The 19,755-nt window shown below is 50.0% G+C and overlaps 1 protein-coding gene across 1 annotated transcript in view; it reads right to left on the reverse strand.

Annotated features, from left to right (window-relative positions):
- Positions 1-19,755, reverse strand: part of TRAPPC12 (trafficking protein particle complex subunit 12) — a 64,715-nt gene that overhangs the window by 25,257 nt on the left and 19,703 nt on the right. The window contains exons 4-5 of the mRNA XM_007195689.2: positions 11,857-11,970; positions 10,566-10,704 (exon numbers count right to left, since the gene is read on the reverse strand). Coding sequence (XP_007195751.1) covers positions 10,566-10,704; positions 11,857-11,970 — 253 coding nt within the window. The remainder of the gene's footprint in view (positions 1-10,565; positions 10,705-11,856; positions 11,971-19,755) is intronic.

The raw sequence follows: 19,755 nt of genomic DNA on the forward strand, positions 1-19,755 counted from the left end.
GCTCTTTGCCCTGGAAATTGCCCATGGACCTGGGGAAGTTTCTGCATTAAAAGAACATATGAAGATATTTCAAACTAAATGAAAATGAAAATACTACTTATCAAAATTCGTGGGATGCAGCAAAAGCAGTGCTAAGAGGGAATTTTACAGTGCTAAATGCATATATTTAAAAGACCTAAAATTAATCATCTAAGCTTCTACTGTAGGATACCAGAGAAAGACAAGCAATATAAAAGCAGAAGAAAAGAAAGAAAAGTTAGAGCAGAAAGTAATGACATTGAAAATGGGAAATCAATAGAGAAAATGATCAAAATCCAAACCTAGTTCTTTGACAAAAACCAATAAAATTTATAAAACTCAAGCCAGGCTAACCAAGAAAAAAGAGAGAAGACATGAATTGCTAATATCAGAAATGAAAAAGGGGTCATCACTACTGATCACATGGACATTAAAGGGAAAATAAAGGAATATGATGAACAAATCTATGTCAACAAATTTTATAACCTAGATGAAATGGACCAATTCCTTGAAAGACACAACCCACTTACTTTATAAAACTCATACAAGGAGAAATAGACAATCTAAATAGGCCAATATCTACTTAAGAAATGAAATCGATAAATAATAACCTTCCAAAAGTAGAAGGCACCAGGCCCAGGCCCAGATGGTTTCACTGGTGAATTCTATAAAACATTTAAGGAAGAACGGGCACCAATTCTCTACAATCTCTTCCAGAAAACAGCAGTGGAGGGTATGCTCCCTAATTCATTCTATGAGGCCAGCATTACCCTTATAGAACAATCAGGAAAAAATCCGTATTATAAGAAAGGAAAACTATAGATGAACATAGATACAAAAATCCTCAACAAAATTAGCAAGTCAAATCCAACTAAATCAAATCCAACAAAAAAATAGCAAATCAAAACTAACAGTGTATAAAAGAAATTATCCACCATGACCAACTGGGATTTATTCCAGGTATGCAAGGTTGGTTCAACATTCAAAAATCAATTAACGTAACCCATCACATCAAACAAGCTAAACAAGAAAAATCACACAATAAATCAAGAGAAACAGAAAAAGCATTTGACAAAATATACCACCCATTCATGATTAAAACTCTCAGCAAACTAAGAATAGAGGAAAACGTCCTCAATTTGATAAAGAACATCTATAAAAACCTACAGCTAACAACATAATCAATGGTGAGAAACTAGATGCTTTCCCCCTAAGGTCCTGAATAATGCCGAGATGTCCCTCCCCTTTTTACCACTCCTACTGAACAAGGTACTGGAAGTCCTAACTAACGCAGACAGAACAAAGACCTTTTGGAAGACCAAAAGAACGTGCCTGCAGTTCTGTCTGCTCTGGGCCCTCACACTGTCTTCTCTCCAGGCACCGTCTTCTATGGTAACAGACATCCCTGTCCCAAACTGTCGAGCTTTCCACCAGAGCCTGTCTGTGCTGGACCAGACTCCCGCAGCTCTGGGAGGTGGATGCAGGCAGACGCCGGCAACAGGTGACGCTCCACGTGCCTCCCTGTGACTCGCATCTGGAGTTGGGACTCTATCCAGACAGCCGAGAGCAGGAAGAGGAAGAGCCAGCACCGGTCCTCCTTAGCCACGTCCCCCTTGCCCGTGGCTCTCCTGGGGGTGTCTGGGAGAAAGCCAGGGCTAAAGTGGGAAACAGCTTCCCCCGCTTCTCTCTTGGTACCACTGGGAAGGTCTCATACTGCTTAAAAATCTCGAAGAGCAGAAATCGAGAGGGAAGCACACACACAGCCTCATGACACGTCAGAAAGAGAAATGCCCCTCTCTAGAGAAATATACTATCCATACAGCCAAAACAAGAAAAGCAGCTGGAGAAACGCTGTCTATTAATCCCAGCTTGAACAGGTTAACAGCCAGCGGGTTTCAGGTGCCAAAGGCAAGCACAGGCACTGGATGTACACACGAAGGGGATGTGACCACTGACCCCAAGCAAACCCCACAATCTCACCAATAAAACAGCAGAAACTGCTTCGACGTAACTCAGGCCTTTCCTGCTTTTGTTTGTTTGTTTTAAAGAAATGCAAATAAAAGTACCTTTAAACTGCTTCTCTCAGTCTAGCAAACCCAGCCTTGCTGTGTGTGAAGAGTCACTGGGAATCAGTGAAGCCCTTCATGCCAGAAGAATCCAGCGACATGAAATACACACAGCTCCACACCAGCCAGAAGCCTGTCTCCCCTGCGTGGAGAGCACGCCTCGAAAAAGAGGGCAAGTCAGACTCTGGAAGGAAACGTGTTTCCCAGTGGATCTGTTTTTCTGGAAAGTTCCCACATACAGTCACGACCTGCCAAAATCTAGGTCGGTATAAATACGGTAGAAGTGCTCTCATTAATCATTTAGAAAACATTAAATGAAAACACTCCTACACAATTCATGTTATTGAGTCCCCTGCAGTACGGCAGACCCACTCGGCAGCCCCAGAGAGTCAGAGCGGGATGCACCAGAAATCACGCAGGCCCCGTGCTGGGCAGCGAACTTGAAAGAAGAAGCAAGAGGAGGAATGTCAGCTTGACTCCCGGGGGGCACACAGGCACAGGACTTCCCGGGCGTGGAGACGGTCTGGACCTCCCGCCACCCACTCTCCTGTGTGCTGGGCGGGTGGCGTCCTCTCTCAACTTTCCTGGCCACCCGCCCAGCAGGACAGGGGACCTGGACACGGCCAGGCTGCTGGGAGGCCCGAGCGTGCTGACGCGATGGCGCATGGTGCCTGGTGGACGCCCAGCAGAGCGCAGACTCCGCGGACCCTCTGCCCACGGTCGGCAGGCTCAGCTCTCCCCCTTGGGGCCTGGCAGGTCCTCGTGCCGTCAAGGCAAGCAGGACCCGGTGCCTGACTGCTGCTCTGCACTTGCTTCCCTGGACCCGTCGCCCACCCCCGTCCTTCCCCGACCCCTGCGGCCCGGCGGCACGCGAGGAGCGGAGCCCCTGCTTCCTCTGCTCTGCCGTGAGGACACAGGTCGGGGGACGCCCGTGCCTGGCGGAGAGCACAGAGTCCCTCACCCGCCACAAAACAACCCTCAACGAGACACTTCCAACTCCAAGGCTGCATCTGAAAACAAAAAACCAGCCTGAGCGAGTCCTAGATGACTTATTATTAAAGGGGTAATTCAGTGCTGCCCCAGAGCCCTGAGGCAGGAAGGGGAATTCACGATGGTCCATACTGCCTCTGCACGAGTCTGAAATGCTGAATCTGATGCAGGTGGCGCTGGGAACGCACGTGTCTCCCACGTTTCTCGCGTGAGACGGGTTACAGGAGGCTTCACTCGGGTGTCCTGACGATAGAGGTGGCGCCCCGAACTGAACATTTTCGTCTCCCTTTAACCATCTGTTCCGGGAAAGACTGGAAATGCCAGAGTTCACTAGGGGAGTGAGCAACGTGAAAAGCTGTAGGATTTACTAACCAGCCTTCTCAGATCGAGGAAAATATGCTTGAAGTGATAAACTCTGAAGAGTTCTGGCACTGAGGAAAGTAAACTGGAAATCTAACCTAAGCAGCAGATGTTAACTCTGAGAGGTGAGTTAATTTTCTCATGGAAAACAAGTAAGACATTTGAAATGTGCTGAACAATCCTGAACCACCATGTATGGTTATGTGTTGATAAAAAGTTTCTGAATTTAGTCTGAGAACTAGAAACATGAGTTGCATGACTCTGGAGGGAGGGCAGAAAAGGACTGAAGACGCAGCGACAGTTCACCTTTGCTGACCCAGGCGGGGAGAGAGCTGATGGGAGCCAGAGGGTCAATCAGAGTGTGTCTGTCTCATCAGCTTTAGTTTGACTCGGTAATTCATAAGGATTAAGTTCTGAAATAAGACTTCATATGAAATCATTATAGCTCTAATAAACTAAACACACAGATTTGAATTTAGTATCAGAAGAGGCACTGCTATCTGTGCATTTCTTAAACAACAATCAAAATGTTTTTCATTTCTAACAGGGAGATCTGTGGCTTCACAGTTTTCCTCCGGGTGCACGGAAAGCTGGAGTGAACTGTCCTACGCAGAAGTGCACTTTGACAGCCCAAAGCTCACTTCCAACATTACGCTTTCTTTCGAACAGGAGACAGAATTCCAACGACAGACGGAAAAGATGGTGCTGGGATGGGAAACCTTAGTGTCCTACAAGAGGCTGAAAAGAACTCCATCAGGAATGGGTATGTTAACGACATCAGGAATGGACATTTCATCTGTTTTGAAGATAAAATTTCAATGAATATGCATAACTTAAAGAGTGAACCCAAATATAATGTTAATAATAACGTATCAACACTGGTTATCAACTGTAACAAAGGCACCAGACCAAAGCAAGACGTTCATAAAAAAACACAGTGAATGATCTCGTAATATTATCCATGGATATAATTCCTCTCAACACTTCTCAAGAATACAAACCCAATAGGAGGAGAAGCAATCTGTTTTAGTGTAACAATTACAGTATCAAAAATAATTTGATTAAAAGCAAATTAAAGGGAGAAGGCTATTATAAACATATGAAGAATGGCTCTCAAAAGAGAAACAAAGTGAAGGGTTTTGAAAAGGTACTTTAAAGCCTTAACAGGAACAGTAATTCTGAACTTGGCAACATTAAAGACAAACAAAACCCAAAACACTTAATTGGGGAAAAGGCTGGCATCCGTGACCCTCCTGCTTTCTCCCCAGGCACTGAGGTGGGAGCAGGCTTCCAGGGAGGGGTGGATGCCCCACGGGCTGTGTAGGGTGGTACAGGGGTGTCTGTCTTCAGGGCCAAAGACGACGTGGGCAGGGAGCGTGGGGGACCCTTGCTAAGCTGACAGAAAGGTTATGTTGGTATTTTTTAGGGTTAGAAACAATATTTCCCAGAATGGGAGAAGATATTTGCAAGATTTATAACAAGTAAAGGATTAAATACCTAAAATATGTAAAGAACTACAACAAATCAATAACACAAAATAACCCAATGGAAACGTGAGCAAAGATTATGAAGGAGTGGGTCCCCTCAGAGGAAACTGCAACAGCCAGTAACATACAAAAGCCATTTAACCCTAGAAGATGTAACGAGAGGTAGAATTTCAGACCCACCAGATACAAGTCTTATTGACAAGACTTATTCACAAGTGGGGAAACAAAAACTTGAATACACTGGTTTTGGGAATCTAAATTAGTATAACTACTTTGGAAAGTAATTTGACCACTTCTTTTAACACTGGAAATACAACCACCACACAGCCTGGCACTGACACTTTTAATTTATACCTTAGAGAAATGCAGGAACATGTGGCCAAAGAGAAACACGCACCACAATGCATCGTTCATTAGGGTCTGGAATCGGAAAGATCCTACTTGCTCACCTTATGGATACAAATAATGTTATGTGGGAAAAAGAGGCAAAATGAAGAAAGATATGCTCCTCATGTACATTTCAAAAGCCTGCAGTTCTCTCTGTATTGTGTGTGTGTGTATATGTGTGTATGCAGTGGAAATGTCAAAACATGATATGGAAACACAAAATCATGCTAAGCTGCTTTATGAGGGGATGGAAATGGGGAGCTTTAAAGGCTGAATCAATAATACTTGAGTTTATTACAAAAAATGTCTGAAGTAAATATGAAAAAAATATTAATATTTGTTAACTACCTGAGTGCTTAATAAAACTCTTTTTTGACGTTTAAAAAAATTTAATTTTTGTTGAGTAAAGAGTGGATTCGACCAGGAGGCATCCCAACATAAGACTTCTCAAAAGGGACAGAACTGGATGGGTGAGAGTACACAGGACGTGAGTGACAGAAAAATCAAGCGTCTCCACCTGCGGGAACCATTCAAGCAGCCCAGTGACATCTGGTTCCGTGAAACTGTGTGTGTGAGGACCCTGCTGGAAGCACAATCAGAGTTCCCGACAGGGGCCTGCCATCCCTCAGGCAGCGGGACGCCGACAGGCAAGACAACCTTGCCCGGCAGAGGGGACAGGTTCTCACGGTGCCGCTGAGGCTCTGGGCTCAGGCCACTGTCCTGACATCTTCCACTGGCACGACCGGTGCTGAAGCTCTGGGTTTCCTGAGCTGTGTGACAGCTACAGGTGGAGAAGCTCGGTGGCCGAGTGTCACCCTAGCGTATCACATCTGGGTGTGTCCTGCTGGGGTGTGGGGACCACACGTCAAGGAGGAGACGCGAGTTGTCTGCTCACAGCCCCCCGCCAGGGCTTCTAAACCCCACACCTGAGAATGAGCTCTGCTCACCACACTGTGGGCAGCCTGACGGGGTGCTTGATGCGAGCAGCTTCTGACCCCACCTCTCGGGCCTGGAATTACAGGGAGGCACATACAGCAAAGAGGGGGGGCAGCAATCCACGGAGAGCGCGAAGAGGGAGGACACAGGTGAGGGACGACCAAGGACAGAGTTCAAGGAAGGGGACTCCTCCAGCCTCCGGTGGCCTGTTCAACAACCACTGCCGTCATTCTTTCTTGCGAACAAGGGTGAGAATTCCAAACAACTGATTAAAAGGCGGCCTGAGTGTGTGAAGACACACACTCCCTGAAAGTAACTCCATGAAAACTGCTAGAAATGTCAGAGGATATATAAGACCACAATACTCTTCCTTTCTTAGATGAAAATTAAAAAAGAAAATTTCATGAGTTTTACTCATGATTCATTACTTGTTATGAATATTCTGAATGGGTAAAAATTATGCCCAATGTTTAAATAAAATATATTAAAGCTCATTCATAAACGTTATTTATTTGTTTGTATCATTATAGCTTCCTTTTAAAAGCACATTTTAATGACCTGCTTTGCTTATATACTGGAAGCTAAAATGAAATGAATGAATCAAAATCTCCCATTTAGGCTTGTTACACCACAAAATGAGAAGAAAAATGAGTAAACATTCAGCATATCACTATGGATGAATGTTAACACACTTTAGCTCAAATGTACGTATGATTTACGTCTACTTCATAATTTAAATTAGCCGCTTAATGATGCAGGGCCACTAGCTCCACTTTATCCCTACCCCAGTGCAATTTAATTCCAGGCAGAATCAGAAGCCTGCGTTCAGTGTGCACATCCTTAGGACGAGATGTTCTAAGAGTTGAGGGGAAGGATGACAGAGTTCTACAGCTGGACCCGAGGACCCGATTCCTCATTTCGCAGGAAGCTCGGCGTCACCTCCATGAACCCCCGTCCGCGAGGAGAGAGAGCAGGGCCGCGGTGGCCACAGGACAGAGTACCTGTAGTTGAGAGCCACTGGCCGATGGCCTGCGCGCTCAGAGGTCTCAGTTTTGTCAGCAGCAGACAAAACACCTGTCAGCACCAGCTGCCGATCCCCGGACCCGGCAGAGGGTCCCGCGCTCTGCCGCGAGCGTGACCAGGCCCGGGGGTTGGGGGGCGGCCGTGGGAGCCGTCAGGCCACAGTCAGGCATGGAGGGAAGAAACATGTTTTTCCTATGCTGAAGGGAAACATAGCTGCTCCTTACCAGAAGCATGGGAACAGCCGTCTCTTGATTATCAAGGCTGCCAGGGAGAATTTACTGAACAGAAATACCCCCACACTTCCCCACGCAACACGCCTTTAGCCTTTCCATCGAACACCCTTCCACCATTAAGAAGTGGCAACAAACACACACCCTCATTTGGGGTGGAAGCTTGCAAATCGCCTTCTGCGGAAGGGACGGACCACAATGGCTAGGAAGTGCAGGCGAGAAAGGAGCGCAGGACCTGCCACGCTGGGGGAGCGGCCCCCGGACAACCAGGGGATGCTGGGCCTCTCCAGACGAGCACGGGGGGACGTGAACTCCCCTACAACGCCGGGCGCACGGACGAGCCTTACGGGGTGAGAGGGCGGATACAGCCCTGCTCCCCAGCGCTGGGGGCTTCCTGGCACAAGTGTGGGAGGGTGACCTTCCAAGACAGGAGGCGGACGTGTCTGCCTGCCCTGTGCGGACACCACGGGGCCCCAGAGCAGGAAGCGCGGGCGGGTGAGCAAGGCCCGGGGCCTCCCACCCACATCTAAACCTGTGAAGCCACCACTGCGGCGGGGGCCACACCCCTTAACGCTTGCTCACCAGGGCTCCTGGCTTTGGGCCCTTCTCGCCTGGTCCTCCGGAGACTAGCTGGACCCGACAGGCCACTGGGTGGTAAGAAGTTTCACAAATTTGGGACGGGGGCCCTGCCGCCCCCTTCCTGACTCTGAGCGGTATAGCACGGCTGGTTCACTTCCACTCAGTCGAGCCAACCTCGTCAAGACAACCGGTCTGATTTCTGCCCTGTTGTAGGTTTTAAAACCTACTTTTTTCCCCCCTTTTCTACAAGGGGTGAGTTCCTTTAGTCAAAAAGAACAAAAAGAATTTTTATACTAGTGAGGCTAAAAGTCTAACAGTAACTCATGTTGAAAATCCTCCTTCAAGGGCTTCCCTGGTGGCGCAGTGGTTGAGAATCTGCCTGCCAATGCAGGGGACATGGGTTCGAGCCCTGGTCCGGGAAGATCCCACATACTGCAGAGCAACTAAGCCCGTGAGCCACAACTACTGAGCCTGCGCTCTAGAGCCCGTGAGCCACAACTACTGAGCCCATGTGCCTAGAGACCGCGAGCCACACCTACTGAGCCTGTGCTCTAGAGCCCGTGAGCCACAACTACTGAGCCCGAGTGCCACAACTACTGAGCCTGCGCTCTAGAGCCCGTGAGCCACAACTACTGAGCCCGCGTGCCTAGAGCCCATGCTCCACAACAAGAGAAGCCACCACAGCGAGAAGCCCACGCACTGCAACTAAGAGTAGCCCCTGCTTGCCGCAACTGGAGAAAGCCTGTGCACAGCAATGAAGACCCAACACAGCCAAAAATAAATAAATTAAAAAATAATTAAAAAATAAATAAATAAAAGAAAATCCTCCTTCAAGCCTGGGAAGACTCAGGGCAATACAGACCAACTCCCATTACGTGAAAAGTGAAGATGATGAAGGATAAAGCACTGAGGACTAAGAAAGCCTAACCCCCCAACCTTCCCTGTGTCCCCCAAAGAAACAGGATCTGAGTTTTAAGGAAAAACAACACAAAAAGAAGTTGAGAAACGTGTTTTCACTTCTAGTCTTCTTAGTTCATCATTTACCTACCAAGTTAAGGAAGATGTTGATTTGATTTTTTGAAACTTCTACAAAAATTACCATCTCTATTATTAATTGGGCCTTTGTAGTCTCTTGTCCTGTTTTTATATTTTCTGCCTCAATCAGGCTCTGCATTTCCTGGCAACCAGGACCTTTCTTTGTCGCTCCACTGCTGCATCCAACAGACGCTGACCAGCCAATCTTACAAAAGATGGCAGCGATCTACGGTGTGTCACTCGTGAATTAAGAACAGATAAGAGGGGCTTCCCTGGTGGCGCAGTGGTTGAGAATCTGCCTGCCAGTGCAGGGGACACGGGTTCGAGCCCTGGTCTGGGAGGATCCCACATGCCGCGGAGCAACTGGGCCCGTGAGCCACAACTACTGAGCCTGCGCGTCTGGAGCCTGTGCTCCGCAACAAGAGAGGCCAGCGCACTGTGATGAAGAGTGGCCCCCGCTCGCCGCAAATAGAGAAAGCCCTCGCACAGAAACGAAGACCTAACACACCCAAAAATCAATCAATCTATAAATAAATTTATAAAAAAAAAAAAAAAAAAGAACAGATAAGAAAAACAGCCAGTGCAGTGATTACTACGTGCAGCCACTTCTAAGCAACTTACACATATGACCTCATTTATTCTTCATGACTCTCCAGGAAGAAGCACGGTTACCACCCGTGTTGTACCGATAAGGACGCCGGGGCAGAGATGCAGAATCACTGGCCCAAGGTCACACACGAGTAAGAGGAGGGGCCAGGATTTAACAGGGAGTCTGGCTCCAGAGCCCGGGCTTTCAGTACCCATGCTTATGCTGCCTCTCAGAGGTCCTTCCAAATTGTTTTACATTTAATACAAACATTTGGTGGGTTTCAAACATATTTACAAGGTTCTCCACCAAGAGATGTTCATTCTACCTCAAGGCTGCTTCAGAAGGCTCTTTGTAACCGGCCCTCTCCCTTCCTCAAGTCTTATTTCTGGCCACCTTCCGACAACTACCACACGCTGCAGCCCAGTGTTTCCAAATGATGGTCCTGACCCACTGGTGGGCTGCAACCAGACTTTTAAATAAATTAATCAGAATGGAGATTAGGAGAAAATGGCACAGAATAAGAATTGCTGCATGACTGTCTGTCTGTTTCATTTCTGTGTGTACGTTTGCACGAGGTCACGATACGAGATTGTTTTTTACTCCGGAGCACAGTCTGAATGTCCCACCTAATCCTCACACCAGATCTCAGTGCCACGACACAGCAGGTGCCCGAGAAATGGCTGCGGAACGGGCAGACGGATGCGTCAGTGAGTCTGTCCAGGTCAGTGTGTTCAGGAGCCAGAGCGAGGTCACCCTGTAGGTCAAGGCTCACTGCGGGCCGCTCGTCTGATGACCAGGACTGGATGCATAAGTGCAGGCAAAGCAAAGCACATGCAAAAGCACTGACGTTAACCCCCAGCCTTACCCCTACGCCCAGGGTACACGTGAGGGTAGTACTCGTAATAGAGATCTGGCTGATCCAGGTTTCCGAAGGGCTCAAACTCCATCTCGGCATTCTGGAAAAGGCCCAGCTTCACCAGCAGTGCCAGCCTCACAAACCAAAGCTAAAAACACAAAATATAATTGAAATAATAGGTTATCTGTGTATCGCAGGTTCAGAGATTTCTATTCCCTTTTAATTTGATATTAGAGCTCGATTTCAAATACATTAAAACAAGGGCTAAACTAACTTTCTTTCTTAGCACGTTTGCATAATTAAAGGTTTATAAAAATGGATTTAAAAAGAGACACCCCTCCCCGAAGGAGAACAGAATCCAGGGGTTGTGGTGAAGGAGGAGCGAGGACGGACCGAGGGGGGAGGCCAGCGAGGGCAGGGGGAGCGGGCGGCGGAGCTGTGTGTGTGTGTGGAGCGGCGAAGGGCGTGGCATCTCGGGGGGGAGGAGCATTGGGGGCGCAGTCGGTTCCGGTGGCCAGAACCCACGCACCTTCAGGAAACCAGCGGAGGCCACGTGAGAGGGCAGGGTTGGGGCCTTGGAAGTGACCCAAGTCAACCTCGTTCCACCACGGAGAGAAACGAGGTGTAAAAGCAGTGACCACGTGGCAAGAGCCGTACTGAAAAGCCGGGCACCACGCCGAGCGAAGGCCGCCCTGCTCCGGCCCGCAGTGCACGGCCGTCGGGGGCGCCGCCTGTAACCTGGGGGCGGCGGGCGGGGCTCGCAGCTGCAGAGCAGGAAGGTGGCGCAGTCTGTGGGACGACCGTGAAGAGGGAGCGGGGGTCGGCTCACGCGGGAAGCGGAGCCGTGTCCGGGGAGGGCCACCCTGGCCGTGGGGACGGGCTTCAGACATGAGCAAGGAAAACCTCCTCCGCTTGGGCTGGGGGACGCGGCACGTGTAACGTGGGCCGTGCGCTCCTGGCCGCCCCCCGCCAGCTCCCGGCGGGCAGACGGAGAAAACAGGAGCACAGCCCAGACCGCTGTGCCCGGAGGTCTCCAGGGTCCCTCCTCCCACCAGCTCTGCACGGACTTGGAGCATCTGGAGGCTGGTTTGATTTGGGGGGGCGGTTCCCATAGAATTTCGAATAAAAGTTAGCAAACGCCCCGTGGAGAGGTGGGAATTGAAGGGCTTCTGCAGCTGCTCCTCGTGAGAGGAGCTTCCTGTCGTTCAGAACGCTACTCTCCGCGCTCCTCCCTCTTTAAGAATTTAAGGCCCTTGCAGCCCCCAGACGCTGCGGAAGCCGAGAAGGATCAGGGCGGTACCTGCAGGGAGTCGGCGGTGTGGCTGGTCGGCAGCCCGCTCTTGCCGTAGCCTTGGCCGTGGGCCGTAAGGAGCCGCCCGCACAGGTCCACGGCTGCCCTCCAGTTCTTACAGCTCTGAAAGACACGGGGACACGTCACCAAGGGCTCGGCCGCTCAGACGCGAAGGCCGGACGGGCGTTAGGCAGGAAGGGGGCCGAGCTGGAGACGCGCTTCAAGACGAGCGACAGAGTATCTTAACAGTTAACCCCTGACAGAGCGCGGGGGCAGAATTCTCGTCGAGAGCTCCCCGACCACAAATCCGTAAGACTGCTTTCCTTTCTAGCAAGACACCTCTATCTTGTGATTTTTATCAAATTACAATCAAATATTTAATTTTAATCTATGTGCTGGATATATCTGTATCTAAGGTCTGTGTGTGACTGACTGTAGTGGTTTATATGTTTAACATGATTCTGTGTTCTCAATATGAAAAATAAATCAATGAACTATGCCGACACAACATGTTCTAGGCCGTGTATCCACACGCAGCGCTTCATGTTATAACTAGAACCACAGGAACGCTGGCTGATACGGACACACGGGCTCAGGGACTCGGCCTCACCGTGCCTGTCTCTGCCCTGATGCGACACAGAAAGGAGGGCCACCAGGCAAATGGGTGGGGAAGCATCGCCAGAGGGAACGTCTGACCCTTTAAGAAGCTGGAAGTGGGTGCTGGACGCAGGCTCTCCCGACAGAACAGGCACCACCCGTGCTGCGTCGGCGCACAGCCCAGCCCGCAGGGCAGAGGCCGGGCAGGTCTGCGGGGCAGGGGCCGGAGCAGGGGGGTGAACACACATCTTCGCACCTGTTAACCTTGGCTCCAGCAAGGAAGGGGGACAGTAAACTGCTGTTTTCAAGGACGCACAGAGTGATTTTGTGTCTGCGAAGTGTTTCTTGAACAAGACGCCGGGGGTGTGGGGGGAGCGTGTCCAGCCTGCTGTTTCCTCAGTCAGAATTCACATTTCTTTTTATGACACAGTCAGCAAGGACCAGCTCCTCGTGGAGGAACCCTCCTTCCTCTTCTTCCTCTCTCACGTGTGTGCGTGCGTGCATGTGTGCATGCACAGCCCGCTTAGTGCAACCGGGGCGGGAAGGACGTTGGTGCGGCATGAGTCCAGGCTCCACGGTGAACTGGTCGTGTGCCCTAGCGCAAGCCACCTGCCCTCCCCAGCCACGGGCACCTCGGGCTCCTCCTGACCCGACAGGTCATGGCTTTTTAGTGCCGAGTGATATTCCAGCGTCTGGACGAACCACCGTCACCCATTCACCTGCTGAAGGGCACCTTGACCATGTCCAGTTTTTGGCCACGATGAATAAAGGTGCTATGAACACGCAAGTGCAGGCTTTCGTGCGGATGTGAGCTTGAAATCCTCTGGGCAAGCAGCAAGGCGCAGGACCGCCGGACTGGATGGCAGGATCCTCTGGCTGTACACGGACCCTCGAGGCCGTGCACACCTCCTGCTCGCCACCAGCAGAGAATGGAGCCAGCTGGCCGCACGCCCGCCAGCACCTGCGGGGTCAGAGTCTGGATTCCAGCCGCCCTCAGAGGCGTGCAGTGGTCTCTCAGCGTCGCATGGGCTTCTCAACACTCTCCTCTCGCGTTACTGTCCTCACTGGCCCGACAGCCAGCGCCAGCTATCAGATTCCTGTCAGCAAGCGGCAACTGTCACAGGGTGATGCAAACCTCATTTCTTAAAATACACCTTGCAGCTTTTTCTTTCCACCATGAGGAGACTGGCACAGAAGCAGCGCAGCGCCAGGCCTCCTGCTCCAGGGCCACGTGCTGTCCAGCTCTGAGAGCCACTGGTCTATCCTGAGACCGGACTGGAACCGCTTCCCTCCAAACGGTCCAAAGTACGACAAACGATGTCCAGGAACACAGGACTTCCACGTTCTGGTGGGTAGCTCAGAAATATTTTTAGGCCGGTTAAGATAATTTATACTAAAACTATCTTCAGACGCTTTCTCCAGTCTAAATTCAGCACAATAATCCCTTTCTATGGTAACAGCGGCCGTGTATATCCTCCTTGGGCTGCAAACGTGGAGAGGGACAGGGAAGGGTGTTCTGCTGAGTTTGGACCAGCTCTGTGTGTACATCTCAGCGGGTCCCGTGTGCAGGGCTTGGTGACGGCCTCTTCCTGCCCGCCTGCGTCACACACGCTGACCCCTCCTGCCGGTGACACTAGATCGCAACAGAGCGCACGGGGCAGTCTTCCCAGGAAAGGACTTCAGCTGAGAGCCAGGGAGGGATGACCCAGTGAGGAGGGCAGGTGTGAGCAGCCGGGAAGCACAGGAGCAGGAGGGAAAGCCCTGTGGCCCGAGGGAGGGGGGCAGGGGAGGGTGGGCAGCACAGGTGAGGACGGGGGCAGGGAAGGCCAGGCCCCTGCGCAGGCTTTCAAGAGCACGGCGACGTTCTGGAAACAGCAGCCCCTGCCGTGACGAAGAGTGAATCTGAGGGGCCACGCAGATGTCGCCGCAGCACTCGGGGGGGTACCCAGTCCTCCAGACCCCGCGGCGGCCTGTGGCCCACACCCACCGCCGCTTGGCCCCTTCCGCAGGCTCCAGGCGGCTCTGTGCACCCTCCGAGGGGGCGGCGCTCATCTGCTGCCCGGGGACCGAGCGGCCCGCAGGGCCCAGGATACTCCGTGGTCCTGACAGGACACGCGGCCGCTGCCACCTCGGAGGGGCTGTGGACCATGCCCCCTCAAGGGCTCGTGACTGGCCCACAGCAAGAAAGGCCCAGAGGCTGAGAAACTTCAACAGGATGAGATGTCTGTTGAATAAAACAGTGACAAAAGGGGGCTTGCACGTGGTACATCTCATTTTTCTCATTATTATTAATTGATATTGAATTTTACAAGAGTTTTAGTCTGCTTAAGACTGGAAAGTCAAAAAAAAAAACCACGAGAAAAACCCCAAACCCAAAACCAAACCCCACTGCCCTCAGTGCCGAGCCTGAAAAGCACAGCTGCAGGTGGCCCATAGCAGCAGCGTGTGGGCTGCAGAGGGCAGGGGGACAAGACTGGGTGACCATCTGGGCCTCTGAGATAGTCAGAGGGAAAGAAGCATAAGCAGCTGGCGTGTGGCCTGTGCTGCCCGAGACGGGAGACGGAACGTGGGAGGACTGCCCGTGGAGGGTGTGGGCAGCGGCCGGGGCAGGGAGGAGGGGCCGTGCAGTCGGCCACGCGGGGACGCAGAGCCAGAGTGAAGGAAGGTGGTGTCCTGGGAGCAGGGAGGAGACGCGGGCGGGTGGAGGTCGGATCTACGAGATGGGAGGTGAACGAGCCGCGGCGGGCAGCGAGGAGGCAGCTCCGGGGTCTGCAAGTCGCCAAGCTCCCGGGGGCAGCGCCAGGGACAGCGAGACTCAGTGCTCGTTTCTAACCAAATACTCGGAGCCTTACAGAGCAAAGGCGGACCAAGCTGGAGACAGGCCGACTGCCCGCTGGGAAGGAAGGAGAGAGCTGTGGTCGGGGAAGGATTCTGACCGCAGACCTCCGGAGGCGAGTGCCCGGCGGGAAGGGAAGGCTTCGGTCTGGGGATGAGGAGGGGAGGCCATTCATTGAGGAGTAGGGGGAGGGGCGGGGTCTGAAAGAAGCAGGGACCCTTTAAAAAGGCACTGAGAACAACCAGAAGAGCCCACCGGCACACACACACACGGGATGGGACTTGGGTCTTGGGGACAATGGGTAACCCAACCTAAAACCTGACTCCTTAGTCTTTAGCTTCATGCGGGCTCAGGGTGGTGGTGAGCAATTAGGGAAACGTCTAACAACGTTCCTCAGGCGCCAGTACTGAAAAGTGGGTTAGGAAACACTGCTCTAGGGTGCGGTCCAGCTCACCCATCCTGCCCGCATAAAAGACAGCCTCGCATTCCAGGTAACTGTCAACTGCGACTGTGTCCTGTCTCCTCCTCTGGGTGAGGTCCTGGGGCAGTGGCCTTGTCTAGGGCACTGGTTTTAGCCTCTAACAGTATTTCTTTACTGTGGCCCTTATCACGTATAGATGCTCCAAGATTTGTGAAACATGAAATAGTAAATTCACAGAACTATAAAAGGCAGTAAAAAAAATAATACATTAGTAATGGAAGAGATGCAAATCACAATTTACTAGTGAGTTGACCTTCAACAGCTCCCACCGCCCCCCCAAAAAAAAGAAAGAAAAAAGATTAAAAAAAGCAAATGCCATTGCTAGCCTAAGAAATGAGAAAAAACAATTTTTTAAAAAGAACAAGTCAGGGCAGACAAGGAAACATGAAAGCAAGTACATGCACATGGTACTGGTAAACGTGCACTGCTGTACTGTTTCTGAAAAATACGTATTAATAGTCTGTATTAATATGTCTCAGAACTGTCCCTACTCTGACCCAGTCGTTCTCCTCCTAGGATTGATCCTAAAGAAATAATCCAAGGAGGACTGGGTCCAGGACCTGCAGGAAAAAATCCCCGTGTAAGTGGATCCACGCAGTTCACACCCGTGTTGTTCAAGGGTCAACTGTAATACGGAATTGTGTTTGTATAACACAAATACATACACATATCTATCCACATTCACACAGAGACACACTGCATGTATACACACACATACTAAACTAAATGTTAGTACACAATGCCATCATGATATCGCTTATATGTGGAATCTAAAAAAAAAATGATACAAATGAACTTATATACAAAACAGAAATAGATTCAGACATAGAAAACAAACTTATGGTTACCAAAGGGGAAGTGGCGGGAGGGATAAATTAGGAGTTTGGGATTAACATATACACACTACTATATATAAAATAGGTAACCAACAAGGACCTACTGTATAGCACAGGGAACTCTATTCAGTATCTTGTAATAACTTATAATGGAAAAGAATCTGAAGAAGAATATATATACACACATATATGTGTATAATATATATAACTGAACTGCTGTGCTATACCTGAAACTAACACAACACTGTAAATCAAATATACTTCAAAAAAAATGTTAGTACATACTACCTAAGGTGTTAACCAACAGTGGTTTACGCAACCAATTTCGCTTCCATTTTCCTGCAGTAAGAACATGCTGTTTGTAAAGTGAGGGAGAGAGGTCTGGGACTCAAGGACAGGCTGAACAACCACCCGGTGGGACAGCAGCCTCGCAGACGCGGCCTTTACGTCCTGGTCTAGGAACGGGTGGCGGCTTGTCCCCCTCTGCCCCACGTGATGGGGCCCCGACTCTCACCTGATGTGCAGGAACCACACTAATGCCTGCAGAAATAACACATCATTTTTTCTACCCAGTACAGATGTGTACCAAGTACTAAGTACGGCAGCTAAAGCACGAGGGGAGAGGGTTTTTTCTGGGGTGGGTGTGCGGGGGACTTTAGCTCTAGGAGATAAGGAGCCCGCTGACACCGTCCCAGAAAGAAGGTGTCTGGGAGCAGAAATATATTAATGAGACTATCTGATCATGGATATTTATGTATTTTTGAAACAAATAAGAAATAGTTATTACACAGCAAAGACTCCTATCTTATTTTATATCCACTATATATATAGGTACCCACCACTAATAAAACATTTAAATGTGTAATAAAATTATTTGCAGTACTTTGCAAATATGAAGTGCTCCATAAATGATTAAAAATAGTAAAATGTATCACATAAAAAGCCTTCGGCTCTTGCTAGGATTCTTATACTAAGATATGTTTTCTATATTTCAAACCAGATCACCATTAAAAATGAAGCCAAAACCTACCATCTTAATTATTCATTTTTTTTAGTAAATGTAAGTCTTTTCAAAAGTGGCTTCTTTCCTAACTGAAAATAGAAAGCAGACCTGTTTATGCTCCTGTTAGCTTCTCCCCACTGAGGACTGAGTACAGTCGCTGCCACTCCCCCTTCCTTCCCCCCATATACACAGGTTCCGCATTCAAGGACTCAACCAACCTCAGACTGAAAATATTCAGAAAAAATTCCTGAAAGTTCAAAAAAGCAAAACCTGGACTTGCCTTGCACCGGCAAAGAGTCACGTGGCACTTAGATTGTATTAGCTGTTGTCAGTGATCTAGAGATGATGTCAGGGACACGGGGGATGTGGGCGGGTTACATGCCAATACTACGCCCTTTTATACAGGAGATGTGAGCGTCACGGGTCTCGTATCCGCGGGGGTCCTGGAACCAAACCCCACGACACTGAGGGACGACTGCCAAGGAAGACTCACGCAGATACTTGCCACTCTTGACGGCACGTGCCTTTCTTAGGCTGAGCCCTCTTCGGTTAATATCACCGGTCAGTAAGTGACATGTAATCATTTCTAAGCACGCTTACACTAACCCGGCAGCCAAACTTCTAGGAGTCAGAACGACCTACTTCCTGGGGACAATTAGTAACGAACAGCACGTGGAGGGAGTCTGGGCGCCTCCTGCCCACCCGTCGGCAGCCTGCTTGAGGACTCATCCTGGCTCCGCTCTGGCCACTGCGGCTCAGGACCAGAGGTGACCAGACAGTTCCTCTAATCTCTACGTTAAATCTGATTATCTTCTGGTTTGAGAGTCAGACATGGTTGCAGAGGAAACAGAGAGATGAAATGAATTTCTTTGTATCATAATTTAAAAAGAAAAAAAGAAAGAAAAAAAGGGAAAGAACATAAAGGAGTTGCTAGAAAAGCTGACCATTTACAATTTATGATTCCCCAAATGATATCCTTCCTGACAGAATATTTACGTGGCTAAACTACAAGTTTACTGTGTACTTCGAAGACACTTCCAGGCACAGGAATATTTTTGTTCACGCCGAGTGGGATCAACACAGACTGTCTTGTCCACCAGAGGCCTGGCAGCAATCAGGGGCTACTGACTGTTCCCGGGGGTTCCGGGAGCGCTGGGTGAAGGGGCTGCTGCAGGCGTGTGGCCGAGGCCAGGAGCACCTCGCAGGGGCGGCAGTGCAGCCAGGGCCGGGCGACAGAAGCAAGCGCAGGCCAGAGGCGGCGGCTGCAGGAGAGCTGTGGCCGTGGGACTGCCGCCAGGAAGGAGCTCGCCCTGCCCCCGCCCCCGCCCCAGCTCCCAGTGCCCCTCTCCAACGGGGACGCAGGAGAGCAGGGGCGGGGCGGGAAGGGCCGGAGGACAGACGCAGAGAACGTCCAGGGCTGGCAACGGGTGAACCTGGCCAAGGCAGATTTTGCGGCCAAAACTAGTTCTAGGTTTCCAGGGCTCCCCCGGCCTCAGAGTTGAGGCCGAGGGATTCTCAGCTCGTTCTCAAGCACGAACGCGAGCCGGGGCGTTCCACGCAGCCTTCGCGCTTCGTCCTTCTTGCTCAGCGCTGTTCTGGAAATTTACCCATACTGATGAACGTGGCTCTTGTGCCTGTATTTCAACTACTCTGGATATTAAGTTTTTTAATAAAGTTTTTGGCCGATACAAATCATACAGCACATTCCTGAACGTATCCTCATGAACATGTACAGAGGCTTCCTAAAGCATGTGATTAAAAGCGGCACAAGCCATGTATTTTACCAGCTGCTGCTAAACTGCTCTGCAAGGCAGCCCTTCCGGTGCAGGCGCCCCGCACACGCACCCCTGCTGACATCTGGAGCTCCCAATACGATGGGGCTGACACACAAGACACTCTTGTCTCACTGAGATTTCTGTGGTCCCAGTGAGGCTGAGCATTTTTTCCATGCTTACTGGCTCTTTGGTTTCCATGAACTGCATCTTCATATCTTTCGCCTGTTTTTCTATCGGGCTGTATCTGTTTCTTATAAATTAGACGAAGGTCTTGATGTATATTTCAAACATCTTGTCTCATTTTTTAATGCTCTTTATGGTGTTTTTGTTAAACACAGTTTTAAATTTCAGAGTAGTCAGGTTATCGATATTTCCTGGAA

The sequence above is a fragment of the Balaenoptera acutorostrata genome, chromosome 12 (assembly GCF_949987535.1).
Source record: "Balaenoptera acutorostrata chromosome 12, mBalAcu1.1, whole genome shotgun sequence".
In the NCBI taxonomy this organism is placed as follows: domain Eukaryota; kingdom Metazoa; phylum Chordata; class Mammalia; order Artiodactyla; family Balaenopteridae; genus Balaenoptera; species Balaenoptera acutorostrata.